Source organism: Medicago sativa, chromosome 5 (assembly GCF_051527215.1).
Source record: "Medicago sativa cultivar Bolivia chromosome 5, Bolivia_mono, whole genome shotgun sequence".
NCBI classification, from domain to species: Eukaryota; Viridiplantae; Streptophyta; class Magnoliopsida; order Fabales; family Fabaceae; genus Medicago; species Medicago sativa.
The window spans coordinates 74,017,832-74,034,154 of record NC_140753.1 but is presented as its reverse complement, the minus strand read 5'-3'; the positions used below and the strand labels follow the sequence as shown (position 1 = coordinate 74,034,154).

The window sequence follows — 16,323 nt, the reverse complement described above, 5'->3', positions numbered from 1 at the left end:
TTTTCAGAATTTTTTTCAATTTTTTATTAATTTTTCAATTTTCCTGATTTTTTAAATGTTTTTAATTAGATTTTTCATTTATTTAATTAAAAAATGACTTTTTATTTATTTTTAATTTAATAATTTTCCATGTGGCATGCCACATGGGCGTTGACCGGTCAAAATTGACCAAAAGGACCAAATATGCAAAGGGTCTAAAACATAGGGGACCAAAATAGTAGTTTTCAAACTTAGGGGGTCAAAATCGCAACTTTTTGAAAGATAGGGGGCCAAAGTTGCACTTTAGCCTAATAAAATTTTATATTGGTGTATAATTCCCTTAGCTCAGCGTTTCTAATAATTAGAGTTTGGCCGGGAGCTAAATTAAACTGGAATAATGATGATTTTAGGCCGGGGATAAATTCTATCTAAACACATGAAGATACTAATACAAATAAATTTAGTCAGCGAAAAGAGAAGGGAAAAATTGACAAAAAAAAGATATTAAAAAATAAATAAATAAACTATTAAGAAAAATAAAATAAAGGTGGATCATATTTTAAATAAAAAAATTCATATATTTAGTCAATTTTTCTCATATACTTTAATTGTTTATGTAGAGTATAAAAAATAAAAAAATTCATATATTTAGTCAATTTTTCTCATATACTTTAATTGTTTATGTAGAGAAAAGAAAGTTTATCAAAAAATATGTGGAGAAAAGAAAGAATTTGATTCAAAGAACATGACAGCCGCCACATGCCAAGAAGTCTTTCAATGATAGCATATCTATTTCAAGTATAATATTGACCTATTTTGGGCTAGTTACTTGTTTCCAAATTTGAATGTCAAGACACATCCATACAATGATGCAAAGCCCATAAAAAATCCTCTTTGCCATCAAAACTCATTGCTATTTAAAACGTTTTTTATTGTATGTATGTGTCTTGACATTTAAATTTGGATATGTGACACTAAGATTAAGCCATACCACAACCTCATTAGACAACTATATTGATCTAAATCCACTTCTTTTTACACTAATTATAGCAATATCTGTTTATTTAAACTTCAATTTAATCTTCAATTTAAATATCCCTTTTCAAAACTTAGGGGACAAAGCAAGAGAAAAACTTATTATGGCTTCATATGCTAATAACTATGTTTTTCTCTTGCTTTGTCTAGGTTTATCCTTTTGCACAATTGCATTTGGTGGAAATTTCAATACCGATTTTAACATTCTCTTTGGAGATTTTAGGGCTAACATACAAAATGGTGGCAATGTTGCGTCACTCCAAATAGATAAAAATTCTGGCTCTGGAATTGGATCTAAGAATGCGTATTTGTTTGGAAGATTTGACATGCAAATCAAACTTGTGCCAGGGAACTCTGCAGGCCTTGTCACTGCATTTTATGTATGCACTTTGTTCCATAACCCTCATATATGCATGCAATAGTTTATAATGGTTTTAAATTGTAGTTTAAGATATGTTTTGAACCTTTATATTACGGCAAAATGTGGTTATGATGTCGTTGTGGACCTATAGAACCGTTATACCGCAAATTTAGAATTGAAGATTTACAAATTTACGAACTCACGCAGTCGACGCATCGATAGTCATTGGATCGATATTGGAGAAAGCATAATGCAAGCAGAATATGTTTTTTTACATGCATGATTTGAATTTTTAAACTTTGAAAATACCGTGATTGAAATTTCGATTGTCTGATCTTATCCAATGATCACCGATGTGTTGACTACGTGAATGTGATCATGTAGCACAATTTGAAACTATTATTATGCTTATGCGCATGAATGCATAGCATAATATAAGGAACCTTCACTTATTGTATGTCTGTTTAATTTCATATGTATATATGCAGCTAAGTTCTGAAGGAGATCACCATGATGAAATTGATATAGAGTTTTTGGGCAACGTAACTGGTCAACCATATATTCTCCAAACCAATATATATGCCAATGGTGTTGGGGGTCGTGAGATGCAGTACTATCTTTGGTTTGATCCCACACAAAACTTTCACACCTATTCTATTGATTGGAATCCTCAACGCATAATGTAAGTTTGTTCGATCAAGATCAGACGATTTAAATTTGAATGCCAATATTAAAAAAACCTTTCAAAACAATGAAAAAAAAAGCATAATTCTTTAGCATATAGAACAAACAGTGTATCTAAATCATGTGTATTGGCATGTATGCAGGATATTGGTAGACAACCAACCCATAAGAGTGTCACGTAACAAACAAGGCACTGGTGTTCCATTCCCAACAAATCAACCAATGAGGTTATATACAACACTATGGAATGGAGAAGCATGGGCAACACAAGGAGGAATAATGAAAGTTGATTGGTCAAAGGGTCCATTCACAGCTTGGTTTAGCAACTTCAATGCCAATGCTTGCGTTCCAAGTCAATCCAATAATTGTCTTGGTTTCAATGGTGGAAAAAATAGAGGTCTTAATATTGACGCAAGGAAGAAGCTTAATCAGATTTATTCAAAATGGCTTGTTTATGATTATTGTCATGATGTTAGACGTTATGCTAATGGTCTTCCAAATGAATGCCGCCGCAAGTCCCCCCGTCGCATGGCTCTTGAAGATTAATATTAGAGATTGCAAACTTGCACCAATGTTATCTTCTCAGTGTTATGGCCCTAATATATATTGTGAAGTAAATTTTTGATTATTTTTTTGTGAGTGAGAAATATGTATTCATTTATTGGAGAGTCATTTCTTACCCATGAAGGAGAAAAAATCGATACATGTATCTCTACAGCAAAATTAATTTATTATTTAATCTTCTCGATCGGTAATCCACTTTTTATTGGAAAATACTATTTGTACCCTGAATGCACAACTTAGGAAATTAAATGTATTTATATTGTGTGTATTCATTTATATGAAAACGAAAAAAATATTCAAAATAATTTTTTATTTTAATTCCATCTTTAGTTCATTAGCTTGTACCTTAATAACCCACTTGTTATTTAGATACCTGTAAAATCTTCTTTAAAAGAAGATTTGCAATTAAATAAACAATACCTTCTGACTCTCCACACAAAATATAAACACACCTGTTATATTAGTTTTTTTACTTATTTATTTTTCTTATGAAGTTAAAATATAGTACTTATAGCTGGGTTTTTTCAGACATTCAAAAAGTATTAAAATTTTAGATGAGCCAGAGATTAGTTGAGGTGTCAATTGATAGTCATCAATTATGATTTTTTTTCTTCAAATGATCAACATTGAGGAAGAAACTATATCTCTTAGTTGTGGGTTTCTTAAGTGCTCTAGTAGAGTTACCTATGATTGTTATCGTGTTTTTTTGTTACTAGACTAAGAAATACATGTAAATAGAAGTAAAGACAGAATGATAAATGGATAAAATAGCGAAAAATAGTTTGTGTGTTAATTGATTGTGTCATGAATACATTGTATAGAGTAGGGATTTATAGGTAAACAAATGATTTTTACGTGTAAAATTCCCTCCTTGCATTGTGTTATTGATTGGCTTGCGAGTAACTTTGTTTTTCTCAAAAAATTAAGATGTATTCTATCCTAATCACTAGGTTAACCTTCTTTATAAAAAGCCTCAGCCGAGGTTCACACCTCTTTACCTTGTCATATATTTTCTCCTTGATTTTCTTTAAGCTCCTTTTTGATTCAAGTCTATTCCAAGTTCATCTCTTTTCTTCCAACAAACAAAACCCTAGAAAATGTCTTATGATTCTCAAAAGAGTGAACACAACTATGGCGGTTGATGATAGGTTCTATGAGTAAGCAACAAAATGTTGCTTTTTCTATGTGGGTTTGGAAAAAAAAAATCCTTCGTGAAGAACGAGTTCAAAATATGATTTTTGAGTCCAAAATTTCATTACCTTTATCTTAAACTTTTGATGTTTAAAAAAATCATATTTAATGCTTCTCATTTTAAAACCTTCTAAATTTTAGTAAATAAACTTTTTATAATTTTTTAAACATGTGCAAAAAAAGTATTTAAAAATTTAAGAGTTTAAGTTTAATTAGACAAATTTGGTTTTAACGTGGACTGAAAACTACGTGCAAGAAAATTTTGTAAGGACTAAAAAACAATAGAAATTAAGTAAGGGCTAAACTTAGAAGATCTCCATTTTGTAGGAGCCAAAAACATATTTAGCACTATAACATGTATTAATGTATATTTTAATAAAATTGAAATTAGTTGTTAACTGAAAATCATCCAATATAGTATCATATAATTAGCTGAGTTGCCATATAAGTATTCCACTTGTCATAGTATCAAAATTTGGCACCATCTTGCATAGGTGGAGAAAAGTTGGTCACTTTAAAGTTTAATATACTAAAATTGTGGATTTAGAAATAAGAGCACCAAAATTTTGAATGATGTAAAATAGAGAGATCAAAACTCTATATAACTCCAAATAATGTAAATAAACTATAAATGTGATTTTTTAGTAAAAACAAAAACAAAAACTATAAATGTGATTATTTTACTCAAAAATATATACACTATAAAATATTCCTTTGTCTTAGCTATATGACATTATAGACTAAATCAAATGAATTAAGAAAATTGTTAGTAATTTTTTTCGTTAAAATAGTTTTTTTTTTTGTTGAAACGTTAAATGTCAGTATTGTCAATATTATGTTCAAGGTGGTGATCAAATCATCGACCTCTTTATCACTTTAATTCTTAATTCTCACACTCCAACCACAAAACCAACCTTAAATCCCCTAGTTGGTAATAAATAATAATATTATCTCAACAAAATTAACAATGCATAGATATTTGATGTACAGTGTTGTACACACTCACATATTTTAGGGCCACTTTCTGTATCAATCTATCTGTAACGCATCACTTGAGTTCCCTCCACAAGCATTTCAAATTAAAAAGCACTTTGTTTATTGTTTATAGTTTTATGTACCATAAAATCAGGAACATCGAAAGATAAAGGAAACCAACAACAAAACACAGCATATAACCATTCTCCTTTATTTGTTTATTTATCCACCATTCTCTTCACAAAACAAAGCATCAACCAGTCAGTAACCATGCCTATACCTTCAAGAAAAAAAACAAAACAAGCCAAGAACAAAACCAAACCTTTGACTCTGCCCAACCAACACTCTTCACCTACTGTTCAACTACAAACCCAAGGTAGTCATCACTCTCTCTGCCATCTACCTTTCCCAACCTCTTTTTGTTGTTTCTTTGTTTTTTTGTGTTTAGTTTACTACATCCTTGTATGGTATCCTATGTTTTCAATAACTGTTACTTTCCTTTCAAACCCTCATGTTTTCTTTGTTTTTCTTTCAATAACAAATTGGTAAGCAAAAGATAGATCTTTTCCACATATGGTATATATCTCTATGTTGTAGTTGAAGTGTTTTTTTTTATCTGCAGGTCTATTTTTATCTGAAAACCATAGCAAAATGGAAGGAAATTTGAATGGAACATTGCATGACACACAAAAGGTTGAAGAAGAATCATTAAGTGAAGATAAGGAGGTAGCTGTTGAAGTATCTACCGATGATGATTATGATGGAAAAGCCAAGTCTATCGGTGATGACAAAGATTTTGTTGATATTGATGAACATGTTGAGTCATGCAAGGTGGTGGAACAGACAGAAGATGCTTTTGGAACAGATTTTGAATCTCTTGATAATAGTCTTAATGTGTCTTCATCCAATGAATCAAGTGATGCAATAGAAGTTAATCAAGTTGATAATAAAATGGCCTCAGAAACTGTAGAAGGAGAAGAAGATTGTAAATCCATTGAAGATGGTGATGGGGTGGAGCAAACTGAATTAGCTACTTCAAAAGACAATAATAAAGGATTTAAGGTAACTGAAGTGGTTGAAACAGTTAAGGACATGACAGTAGCTGAAGAGGAGAATGTTTTGCCTTCAACTGATGTGGTTTCACTTTCATGGGAAGTTGCTTTGGAGACAAGTGGTAAGGGAATTGATGATGAGGGTGAAAAGGTTGTTCCTCCAAAGGGAATTGAGGAGTCATTGGTGACATCTACACATGAGAAAGTTGAGGAACAGTTAGATGTTCAAGAATCATCATCCTATGAAAGTGCTAAGGAGTCACTTCAACAATCTTCAAATGTTCATGATTCTGAAAGCAATAGTGTCAATGAGCAAGACACGATTGAAGAATCTAGAGGCATTGAAAATCAAGGGGTAGTTAATACTTTCATAATTTTTTAAACATTTTGTTTTTATGATTTTTGAACTATTTTTCCATAGACATTTTAGATTGTGCTAAGTAAGTGTTAACTGTCATATAGTTATAAGATATGTATAAATGATCCTTCTTCTTTCTTTTGGGACAGAGCATTTTTGCTGTGACTCAAAGGCAACACACCTCTTGGAAGAATTGTTGCGGACTCTTTGAAATTCTGAGGCATGGTGATAGATAAATCAAGGTGAGTAAAACCTTAGTTTAGGATTTTATTTTCACAAATACTAACATGTTTTAATTAAAAGGAACATGTTGAAACAGATGTAGGGAACCAACTTTGTTGGTCTTCAGCTTATACTTTTGACTGACATAGAACGTTGCCAGTTAAACATTCCTTGTTAAATAGTTTTTCTTTTTTATATGGCTAAGAGTTTAGTTCTGATTGATCACCCTTTTAGAGGTTCAAAAATCTGAAGTGAACACAGACAAATCAACAGTCCTAGTTACTTTGTTATAGTAATCTAAACATGTGGGATATTTGTTTTAACAGTAACATACTAACAGATATTTTCAATAGATTCTCTTGGAGAAACAAAAGCCTAAAGTCTGGTCAAATATCTAAATGTTGATAAGAAAAACTTGTTCAAAAACTTGTGAACCAAACTTGTTGGGTCTTCTACCCAAAGATTGGTCAATAACCAAAATTAAACATCTCATCATTTATCACATATTTCCCCCTAAGTTCAAGATTGGACTGTTTGAACTTAAATATACAATTTTGTCCCTAAAATTGTAAAACACCGGTTAAATTCATCCTTGGTTTTACGACTTAGCAATTTTGTTCTTGAAATTGCAACATGTCAATCAAAGTTAACTTAAATCGATAGGCAACATGGCACGGCATGTTAAATTAAGATGTGGTAGTCCATATAGACTCCACACTTCACTACGACTTCATTAGGATCCATATCCATGAATTGTCACATTTAGGGGCTGAATTTAGAGGATGAACTTTTTTGATTGACGTTAAAATCTTCGGACCAAAATTGTTAACGAATTAGCCTATTCACAATATGCTGCCTGCATAATCTAATCTGTCTTGAGAAATTGCAGAAAACAAAGCTAAATTAAGCTCTTGAGTGGTGACTTTAATATTTTCTAACTTGTGATTATTATTTTTTTGATTCAAATAGTTGGGAGCTTGAAGGAGGTTGGCCCATGAGCAAAGGTATATCGAAGCACTGCAGTTCTCATGCTGCGAGGGCACCCTATTAAAGCAGTCAACTTGCTTGTACCCGTTGATTTTGAGCCCCATATTTTGAGGCATGTTCTTTTACGTTTTCTTACAGCTTTACTGCTTGATTTGGTTTCAAAGTGGTGAGATAGTACCCTACCAAATTTCAGTTTTCATATTGTAAACTACAATAAACCGCGGGTTATTTAATCCAAAACTCATTTCAGTTGCATGTTACATCCGCATTATTCGAAGTAACAAACATTTTGCATGTTTCTTTATTTTTCTCCTAATTATGATATTTTTATGGACTTATTTGTTGTTATATCCATGCACTTTCACAAGATACCAAGAGGATACAAAAATGAATTATCGCTCCACTTTATAGGCGGAGAAAATGAGTGAGTTTCATGCATTTTGTCATAAAGATAGAGTTAGGCTTACATGCCGCGCCGTAAAAAATCAAGTTCAATTACATACAGTTATGAAATTTCAACCGTCCAATAAAAAGACCAAGTGACTCATATTCATACTTCTCAAAACAAATACAAAATTCAAATTGTGTGTTGATCATCCCAACAATCCAGAATCGCATTACTTTAATTGAGTTCTGGCTCAACACCATCGTCAATTGGTGGCCTAGAATAGTAACAGCATGTATATTTTCCAATATGGAAGTATAAAAAAGGCCCCTAAAACCATTCGAATTGGCCTGATAGTGTTGCCTTGGGACCTTGGAGTGTGCTCCTCTCAAGGCCTCGGGTTCAATTCTCTAATATGCCAATTTCGATGGGGCTAGTTTGGTTTCTTAAAAAAAAAAAAAAAACCCAACAAAAATGTATTCTAAAGTTTTGGCTCCCATTTTATCAATGGGTCTGGCAGTGATAATCAATAAAAGACCACGTAAAAGAAAAACTAATCAACTACAACAAAAAACTAAAAAGTTAGCAGACAATATTGCAAACCTACGAGTGATCATGGTTTGAGCTAATAACCCAACCTATTTAAAGAATATTGGTTGACAATACTGGACCTAACCCAACTCAATCAAAATTGCTCACCTTGCTAAAAAAAGCCAATCAAATAATTGACTCGATCAGATTTGACCCACAAATGGCGGATCGAAAGTTATGACCTGATTTTGAGGTGCCTAAAGAGCAACTATTCAACGATTTAGATCAGGCCTGATTGAACAACACTGGACCTAACCAACCTCGATCAAACCAATAAGTAATAATGAATCTTCAGTTCAAAATTTAAAGTGCCAAAACTGAACATTCATTTTCTTTCAAAAAAACTGAATATTCATTTAAATATTAATAGTGACAAAAATGAATATTCATTCCGGCACTTCCAAATTTAGAAAGTGCCGGAGCACTTTCAATTTTAGAAAGTGGCAGAATTATAGTGGTTTTTCGCAAGTGTTACGGGCAAAATTGGGTTAACATCGAAGTGGGGTAGAGGGACAATTAAGGGGGTATGAGGTAAAATTTAGAAAAGGTACCAAATTAATCCACTCTATTTAACCTCAGGTCAGTGTTCATTTTTCCTATAACACAATCCAACTAGACTTGTGGACGCTCCAAGCAAGTTCATTAAGCGAAGGCCAAAAATTATTCTTCAGCGAGTATATGCTGCAGTAAACACAACACTCACAACAATTGCTCAAAAGCAACTAAGATTTTACTGTCTTTCTAAATTGATTTTCTACTAATTTTGAAACTATGTGACCCTCTACTAGAAGTAAAACACCATTGTCCGAGCACTTTCCTACAGTTGCACCAAAATGGCCCAAAGATCACAAGCAACTATATATAAACAACAAGAAATAAGAAATAAAGACGACTTCCAATTAACATGATTTGCTCAGTGTTCTATTCAATACACATACTATCATAGTATATAACCATCATATATGATTCACAGGCTAGATTTTCTATATTCTACATCTAAACAAACACATGCAGTGAAATTCACCATCGGATGACTAATTGCAAAGAAATTGAACAACTTGACAAGAAGTAATATCAAGGACAACACAGAGAATATGAAATACAGGAACTACCAAGTCAGCCTCCTTGAACAGCCAACAGTGCTGTTGTTAACCTCCACAACACAAACAGGAAAGGATTAAATTAAACTAAGTGGCCGTTTGGAACCACGTTATAAAAGGCTGGTTAACGCACTATTAATGCAAAGCTCAAAATTGCAGCTTTAGAAATTTCTTAGACACACAACAAGGGGACGTGGGGAATATAGAGTAAATGTGCATCCAAATTCCAAACAAGCTATAAACAAAGACATCAATTTCAATTTTACATTCTATTAGGCAACTATAATAGACTTGTAATCACTACAGCATAAACCTAGTAACTGCAGTTAATCAGAGCATTGCTCTTAACACACAATAGTTTTAATCCTCAACAAGCAACCAACAACCAAACCAGTATGCCAACTTTGACATATATCAAAAAGGCTTCAAAAACAAAAGCCATAGAAGCATCATTATTTCATGACTAACAAAATTGAAGCATATTTGTGAGTAAAAAGACTTGTAATCTAACCTCTACACCCTCCCATTCGTATTCCCACATCACAGAAAAATCACCTTCGTTTGGCGCAGTACACATAGATCAACGCAGCTGCACCAAAAACTGCTACCGTAGTTCCTGCTCCCGCTGCTACAATTGGCCACTGCAACTTAAAATCCTTCTCTTCACCATGCATCCCATTTATCTCTCTACCGACAATCTCAGCAGCTTTTTCATTCAGTGACTTGATCATCTTCCCAGACTCCCCAACTTCCTCGAGCAATTGAACAATTTGTGATTCAAAACCCTTTGCTTTCTCCTCAGATTCTCTAAGTGCCTTCTCCAAACTCAGTTTCTCATTCAACCAATCCCCTGCCTCATCTTTCTTCTCAGCACCAACCTTCTCCAATTCCTCAACCTTGTTTCTAAAACCATCAATTTCCCTATCCTTCTCACCAATCGTATCCCTCAGTTCCTCCTCAACCCTAATCCTCTTATTCCTCTCCTCAATCTCCTTCATCTCAAGAACACCAATTCTCTTCTCCAAATCCTTCACCCTCGCCTCACTCTCCACTTTCACCTTCTTCAACCCTTCCACTTCCTTCACCAATTCCTCAACCCTACCCTCCTTCTCCTTCAAAACCTCCTTCAAACCCTCAGCCTCCTTCTTCATCTCCTCCCCAGCACTCATATCCGTAATCATATCATGCTGCATCCTCGCAATCTGCGTCTCAAGATCCGCCGCCCTAGCAGCAATAACCTCAGCCGCCTTGGCCGAATCTTGCGACTTCTCAACCACATCACGCATCTCTTCAATCTTCTCCCTCATCTCCTCACCCTTACTCCTCAGTTCTTCCATCTCCAGCGTCAACTTCTTGATTTCCTCCTTCTTCTCGTTATTCTCTTGCACCAATTCATCTCTCTCCTTCTCCAACGCCGAGATCTTCGTCACCGATTGATCCTCATACTGATCATCAACAACACCGTTTGAAACACCGTCATCCGCCATTGTTAATTCTGCAAATAAAACAACAAAAATCGCAAAAATCAAAATCTGTTAAAAATGGCAAAAATCAACAAATCGAAATCTATGAAAGAAATTGCAAACAAAAAAAAAAATGAAGAATTAGTGAATAAATTGAAATGCAAAAGTATGAGCGAGTGAAGAGTGAAACCGTAAGAGTGAAGCGAGAAAATGGAGTTGAGAATTTTCTGAGTGAATTTTCCGGGAAAGTGTGATAGAGAAAAGATAACCTTAGATTTATGAAAGGTGTAGAAATGCGATGGATTAGGGTTTTGTGAAAAATGAAAATGTTTTTCACTTTAACTTTTCTTTTTGTTTTTGATGAAAATGAAAAATTAAAGTTTCTTTTCTTTTTATTTATGCTTTTTCAGAAAAAAAGGTAACGGTTCAGATTCGAAATGTTGTTCTACGTGAATGGTGGTGTCGTTTTCGATCGGGTATGGTAATGGGTTAATGGGTATTTCCTTTTTTGTCTACCGTTTTGATTTTGTATACACGAGTATATTACTCATTTGTAATTAGAATGACATTATTTTTTGTTGCTAATGATCACAATTGCAAATATTCCTTTTTGAGCTGGTCAAACGTATTTTTCTATAAAGTGCAACAGATATATTAAGAACAATATAACTCCTATTTTAATGTCCAATCATCTTTTAAAAAAAGTATCTAGTAATTTTTTTTTGTTGCTAAAGAAAAATATGTGAGACTGGATATTAAACCAGAAAAAAATACCACCTAGAATAAGGTGATTAGTTTTTATATATACAAAAATATATTATTTTTGTTTATATAATATATCTATATCTATATATTATTTTGTACTGTTTTATATAAAAACCATGAAATGCAATGACTAACATTGATAGAATGAATAACTTGATCTTTAAAAAAAAAAAAGAATGACTAACTTGATCAACTTTGTGTAATATGAAGAACCATTTTGAAATATCTATAAAGCAAAGGGACCTGATTAATACCAGTCTCAAAAGTTGGAGACCATTTTGAAAATTCATTCAAAAGTTACATATGTTATGAATACTTATAAATTTGAAAGTTTGATTCCCTCGATCACGATTACAATTGGAATGTGCATGAATTCAACTTAAAAGAACAATGGCTCATATAACTATTGTTGTGAACACATCAATTCCATAAGGTGTTAAAGCTGGTTATGATTAGGGACATCAATTTCTACTTGAAAATGGGGATCCATATGATGGCATACTCCCACATTGGATCTCCATAGATACGGTTTTTTTCTTTCTTTTTGCGACGATAAAATAATAAGATTCTTCTTAATTAGTTACATCTATATTCTTCAAGTATTTTCATTTTGATCTGAATTATACCTCAATGATAGTTGTGTAAGTTGCTTGATGCTAAGTACTCGTATGTACTAATGTTCAAGTTAGTAGGTGATTGAAGAGAACGAAGAATCTACCACACAAAGAAAAAGGAATGCGAGAAAGAAATAAATCATAGTAATACATAGACCACCTTATAATGACATATCACTATTCTACACCCTCATGTAGTAGGGTAATTTTGTCCATTACTAGAAAATAAGGGATAATTTTGTCCAAAATACTCTCTTCCTTCACACTCTCTCACCGGCCACCATTCTATACTTTATAGGAAAGTTTAATTTCTGTTTATATTTTATGATAAGTGGTGTTTCCACTTCAGCCTTTGCTATGAAACACCGGCAAATTACACATTTACTCTCATCAACTATTAATTGCGGCCAGATTTACATTAAAAAAATGAAACTTCAGCAATTAACTGCCGTGGAACAAGGAATTTCAACAGTTAACCGCCGCCGAATGAGATTTTTTAGCAAACTCAAAAGTTGGAACATCAATTATCATATTTTATAGACATGTGGTGTGAAGTTTTCTTACGGGGATTTCTCAAAATCTTAAATGGACTCAAAAATTGGGCTATGGTACATCATTGTTAAAGTTATTATTTTTCCATCTTTCGCCTCTCGCACACCCCTCTTTTTGGTTCTTCCAAAAATGTTCTTCTTTGAATTTTAAAATTCAAAAGATGTTATGGATTTTTGAATTATAGAATTCGAAGTGTATTTTTTCAATCATTTAAAAGAGAGAAAAATTAACCACAATGAGTTTAGTCACGATTCAACCGTGGCTAAATAATTTATATTATTTTCACACATAATAAACTCACAAATCGTATATCCCAAAAATAAGAAAAACAAACATTGCAAATGCAAAATCAATTTAGGCTTTGGGGTATACCCAATTCAGTTTCTGTTAATGTGCTTCTAGACCATATATTTGATCCACGATATGATGAGTACCTAAGTGCCTAAGGCATATAAAATCTAGTGGATTGCATATGATCAAGAATACCGAGTCACGAGAGAGCGTTCCCTTCCTAACCTAGCAAAGCTAGGGCTAGCCACTCCCTAGCACCGCTCACCCCTCCGGCTAGGTCTTTTGTTCTCCTTTCAGAGGAGATTGTTCTCCCTCCTTCACTCAACCTCCTTTGAGCCCTTTCTCTCACCCTTTTCACCTACCCCATTCTCTTCTGTTCATGGCCTTTCTGCTGTTGCTATTCAGCTACCATCCTACAGATCACACATCCGACGGTGATGGCGGTGCCCAACCACCTACTCCACACCTGGCGTTAACCCGACCACCTCCGAAGCCCCCTCCTTTGTAGATTTGCTCTCCTTTTTGTCCTTCTAGCCTGTTGCAATCGGTGGTTTGTTTTAAGTTGTTTGTCTTATCTTCATGTTTAGTTATCTTTTAATTTGTGTGTATCATGTATTATGTGATTTGTTGCTGTTTTGATTAGAGTTTGTGTTGTCAACCTCCATTTTTAGATATGAACCAACAAGCTTGTACCTTTAAACATCTTTTTGATTAGCATCTATAACTTTTATTAGTACTAGATTTTCTGTTTTTTACCCCCTTTCAAAATCCGGATCTATGTCTAAAAGTTGAACCTTTAACCTCTTATGAAATCATAGGCTTGGTCTCTTCAAGTTGTCAATCAAAAAGCGGTAATAGCCTCCTGACTTTATCGTTTCAATGTATTTTAGGTTATTGCTTTAAGTTTATGATTTTAGCAAGTGAAAAAGTTCTATCTGTACAAGACTAATTTTCTCCTTGGGCATGACCAGCAAAGGATCGGTTGTCGTTAACATGATCTCTCTTACCGTCGAAGTAGCTCTGGTCTACCAACAACGGTGTCTGCTCTCCAAGGGTATGTTGTTCATAGATTGTTTTGTAACACTTTTAGGGGGTGATGGTAGTATTGGTGGGATTTTTTCTTTTTTAGACTTAAGTTTAGCTTTGTTTTATGTTTTTATGTTTCTTGGTTTGTGTTGTAGGTCTTCCTACCTTCATTCCTAGCTTGCAAAATTTACCGTGATTTTGTAGATGTATAAGTCAGGAGCTAGTCACGTGCTTTAGAGCTTTTAACTGTTTGATTCGGCAAAATTATGTACTTTACCCCAATAATGGGGAGTGATCTACACATGGTGTAATTTATGCTGTTATGGCTTCTTGAATGAATGAAATATTTTTCGACCAAAAAAAAAGAAAAAAAGAATACCGAGTCACAAAAAGTATAATAGTACAAAACTAACGGTGATAAAAAATAACATAATTTTAAGCAGGTATGCATCTACATTTATTTTAAAGTATAAGAGAGGTAATAACTCAATATAATTTTTTTTTGAAGAACTAAATACAATTATGTTCTGTGACATCTTGCATGAAAGACATATTATTATGATGTGAAATAATTGGTTGATATTTAGTTTAAGCTATTACATTTATTCCTCCCAATCATACGTGCATTTTCCCTTCCCAAATTTTAAAAGTTGAATGTGCAAGTTGAACTTTATATACATCCAAATTTTAAAATCCAAATGTTTTTCTTCTCCCAAAAAAATCCAAATGTTTAAAAATCATGAAAAAACATTTAATATGGTTGAACCGTGGTTAATTTTCTTCTCCCAAAAAAATCCAAATGTTTAAAAATCATGAAAAAACATTTAATATGGTTGAACCGTAGTTAAAATAACTGTGACTCATTTTCTTTCCTTTTTTTTTTTTTGGTAGATAGACGATTTTTTTTTTTTTGGTAGATAGACGAAATGGCAAAGCCATTATAAACTCACACACACAAGTGGAGGTACCGGGATTCGAACCCCGGTCATGGCATCCGGCCTAACAATTTCGGCATTTTGCCAGTTGAGCTAGGACTTCTGGATATTTTCTTTCCTTTTCTAAGTGGTAGAAACACAACCTTGAGATTCTATCATCCGAAAATAAAAAATAAGATTTCAATTTTAAAATTCGAATAAATGTATTTAAATTCAAAAACAAAAAACAAAAGGTATGCTAGAGGTGGAAAAAAAAATTCACTTATTTTTCTTGGTCCAAAAAAAATTTAGGACTTCGAGAGTTTTTTTTTTCCGCAGGAAACTCTAAGAAATTAGGACTCTTAAAATAATTCAATTTGAATATTTTTAGAGTAAATTACACTCCCCTCCCCTCAAAGATGCTTGAATTACACCCCCTCCATTGAAAAGAAAGAATTATACTTCCCTCCGTTGTACGATGCTTGATTTACAATCCTCTCCCTTAATAATTAAATATGCACTACACTTTAATCTATTTTAATTTAAATAAATATTTTTATGATATATACTAATTTTGAACCACCATTTAAGAAAAATAAATTTATTTCTTTATAATTTAAACGTGATAATTAAATTTAAATATTTTTCTATTAATTTTATATTTTAGAGTATAAAATTAACTTTTAAATAACCATATTTTATTGTCTTTAGTAATTTTTCACATTTTTTAATTTTATTTTGGGTTGTTTCATATTTTAAATTAGGGTTTAAAACCATATGTTAATGAAATTGTGAATAAAAAATAACGAAGAATATGTATTCAGATTTTGATTATATTAAATAGACTTGCAATATTTTTTTTCTGAAGTATGTTAGAATATATTTTTTTGCTAGATTATTAGAAATAAAAAAAAATATTGAGGGATTAGAGTGTAGATTTTAACATAGGGGAGGGGAATGTAATTCAAGCTTCTCTTAGGGGAGGGGAGAGTATATTTTAACATAAGAGGGGATGGGAGTGTAATTCAAGCATTTTGAGAGAAAGATAGTGTAATTTACTCATATTTTTATCTATTTTGTTATATTGATCTAACTGCCAACATATGCTCTAAAAACACACAAAGGAAATGTACTAATCCACGTTCGAATCCGGAATTTTACTTCTCACAAAATTCAATATTTGAACTACTTTAAAATTAAAAAAAAAAAACACA

The 16,323-nt window shown here is 32.7% G+C and overlaps 3 protein-coding genes across 4 annotated transcripts; 2 read left to right on the top strand and 1 right to left on the bottom strand.

Annotated features, from left to right (window-relative positions):
• The first annotated feature begins 1,074 nt into the window (after positions 1 to 1,074).
• Positions 1,075 to 2,814, top strand: LOC146924898 (xyloglucan endotransglucosylase protein 1-like). The gene is made up of 3 exons (XM_085709832.1): positions 1,075 to 1,394; positions 1,864 to 2,057; positions 2,203 to 2,814. The coding sequence occupies exons 1-3, from the start codon at positions 1,119 to 1,121 to the stop codon at positions 2,603 to 2,605; spliced, it is 873 nt and encodes a 290-aa protein (XP_085565958.1). The 5' UTR covers positions 1,075 to 1,118; the 3' UTR covers positions 2,606 to 2,814.
• A 1,895-nt stretch (positions 2,815 to 4,709) lies between these two features.
• Positions 4,710 to 7,746, top strand: LOC146924897 (uncharacterized). Of its 2 annotated transcripts, none has more exons than XM_085709858.1 (4): positions 4,710 to 5,165; positions 5,412 to 6,196; positions 6,349 to 6,441; positions 7,391 to 7,746. In XM_085709858.1, exons 1-3 carry the CDS (start codon positions 5,060 to 5,062, stop codon positions 6,433 to 6,435), a joined length of 978 nt encoding a protein of 325 aa, XP_085565984.1. In that variant the 5' UTR covers positions 4,710 to 5,059; the 3' UTR covers positions 6,436 to 6,441; positions 7,391 to 7,746. The 2 variants fall into 2 exon arrangements, with proteins under 2 accessions (XP_085565984.1, XP_085565986.1); XM_085709860.1 differs by lacking the exon at positions 4,710 to 5,165 and adding an exon at positions 5,200 to 5,334.
• A 1,941-nt stretch (positions 7,747 to 9,687) lies between these two features.
• LOC146924896 (uncharacterized) lies at positions 9,688 to 11,275 on the bottom strand. Its single transcript, XM_085709861.1, has 2 exons — positions 11,138 to 11,275; positions 9,688 to 10,979 (listed from the first exon to the last, which is right to left on the bottom strand). Exon 2 carries the CDS (start codon positions 10,969 to 10,971, stop codon positions 10,036 to 10,038), a length of 936 nt encoding a protein of 311 aa, XP_085565987.1. The 5' UTR covers positions 10,972 to 10,979; positions 11,138 to 11,275; the 3' UTR covers positions 9,688 to 10,035.
• Positions 11,276 to 16,323: the final 5,048 nt, after the last annotated feature.

Excerpts from the sequence above, each read along its gene's own strand:
- LOC146924898 (XM_085709832.1), top strand. The coding sequence starts at position 1,119 with ATGGCTTCATATGCTAATAACTATGTTTTTCTCTTGCTTTGTCTAGGT. Across the intron at positions 1,395-1,863 it reads GCCTTGTCACTGCATTTTAT|CTAAGTTCTGAAGGAGATCA; the intron begins GTATGCACTTTG and ends GTATATATGCAG. Across the intron at positions 2,058-2,202 it reads TGGAATCCTCAACGCATAAT|GATATTGGTAGACAACCAAC; the intron begins GTAAGTTTGTTC and ends GCATGTATGCAG.
- LOC146924897 (XM_085709858.1), top strand. The coding sequence starts at position 5,060 with ATGCCTATACCTTCAAGAAAAAAAACAAAACAAGCCAAGAACAAAACC. Across the intron at positions 5,166-5,411 it reads TGTTCAACTACAAACCCAAG|GTCTATTTTTATCTGAAAAC; the intron begins GTAGTCATCACT and ends TTTTATCTGCAG. Across the intron at positions 6,197-6,348 it reads GAGGCATTGAAAATCAAGGG|AGCATTTTTGCTGTGACTCA; the intron begins GTAGTTAATACT and ends CTTTTGGGACAG.
- LOC146924896 (XM_085709861.1), bottom strand. The coding sequence starts at position 10,971 with ATGGCGGATGACGGTGTTTCAAACGGTGTTGTTGATGATCAGTATGAG.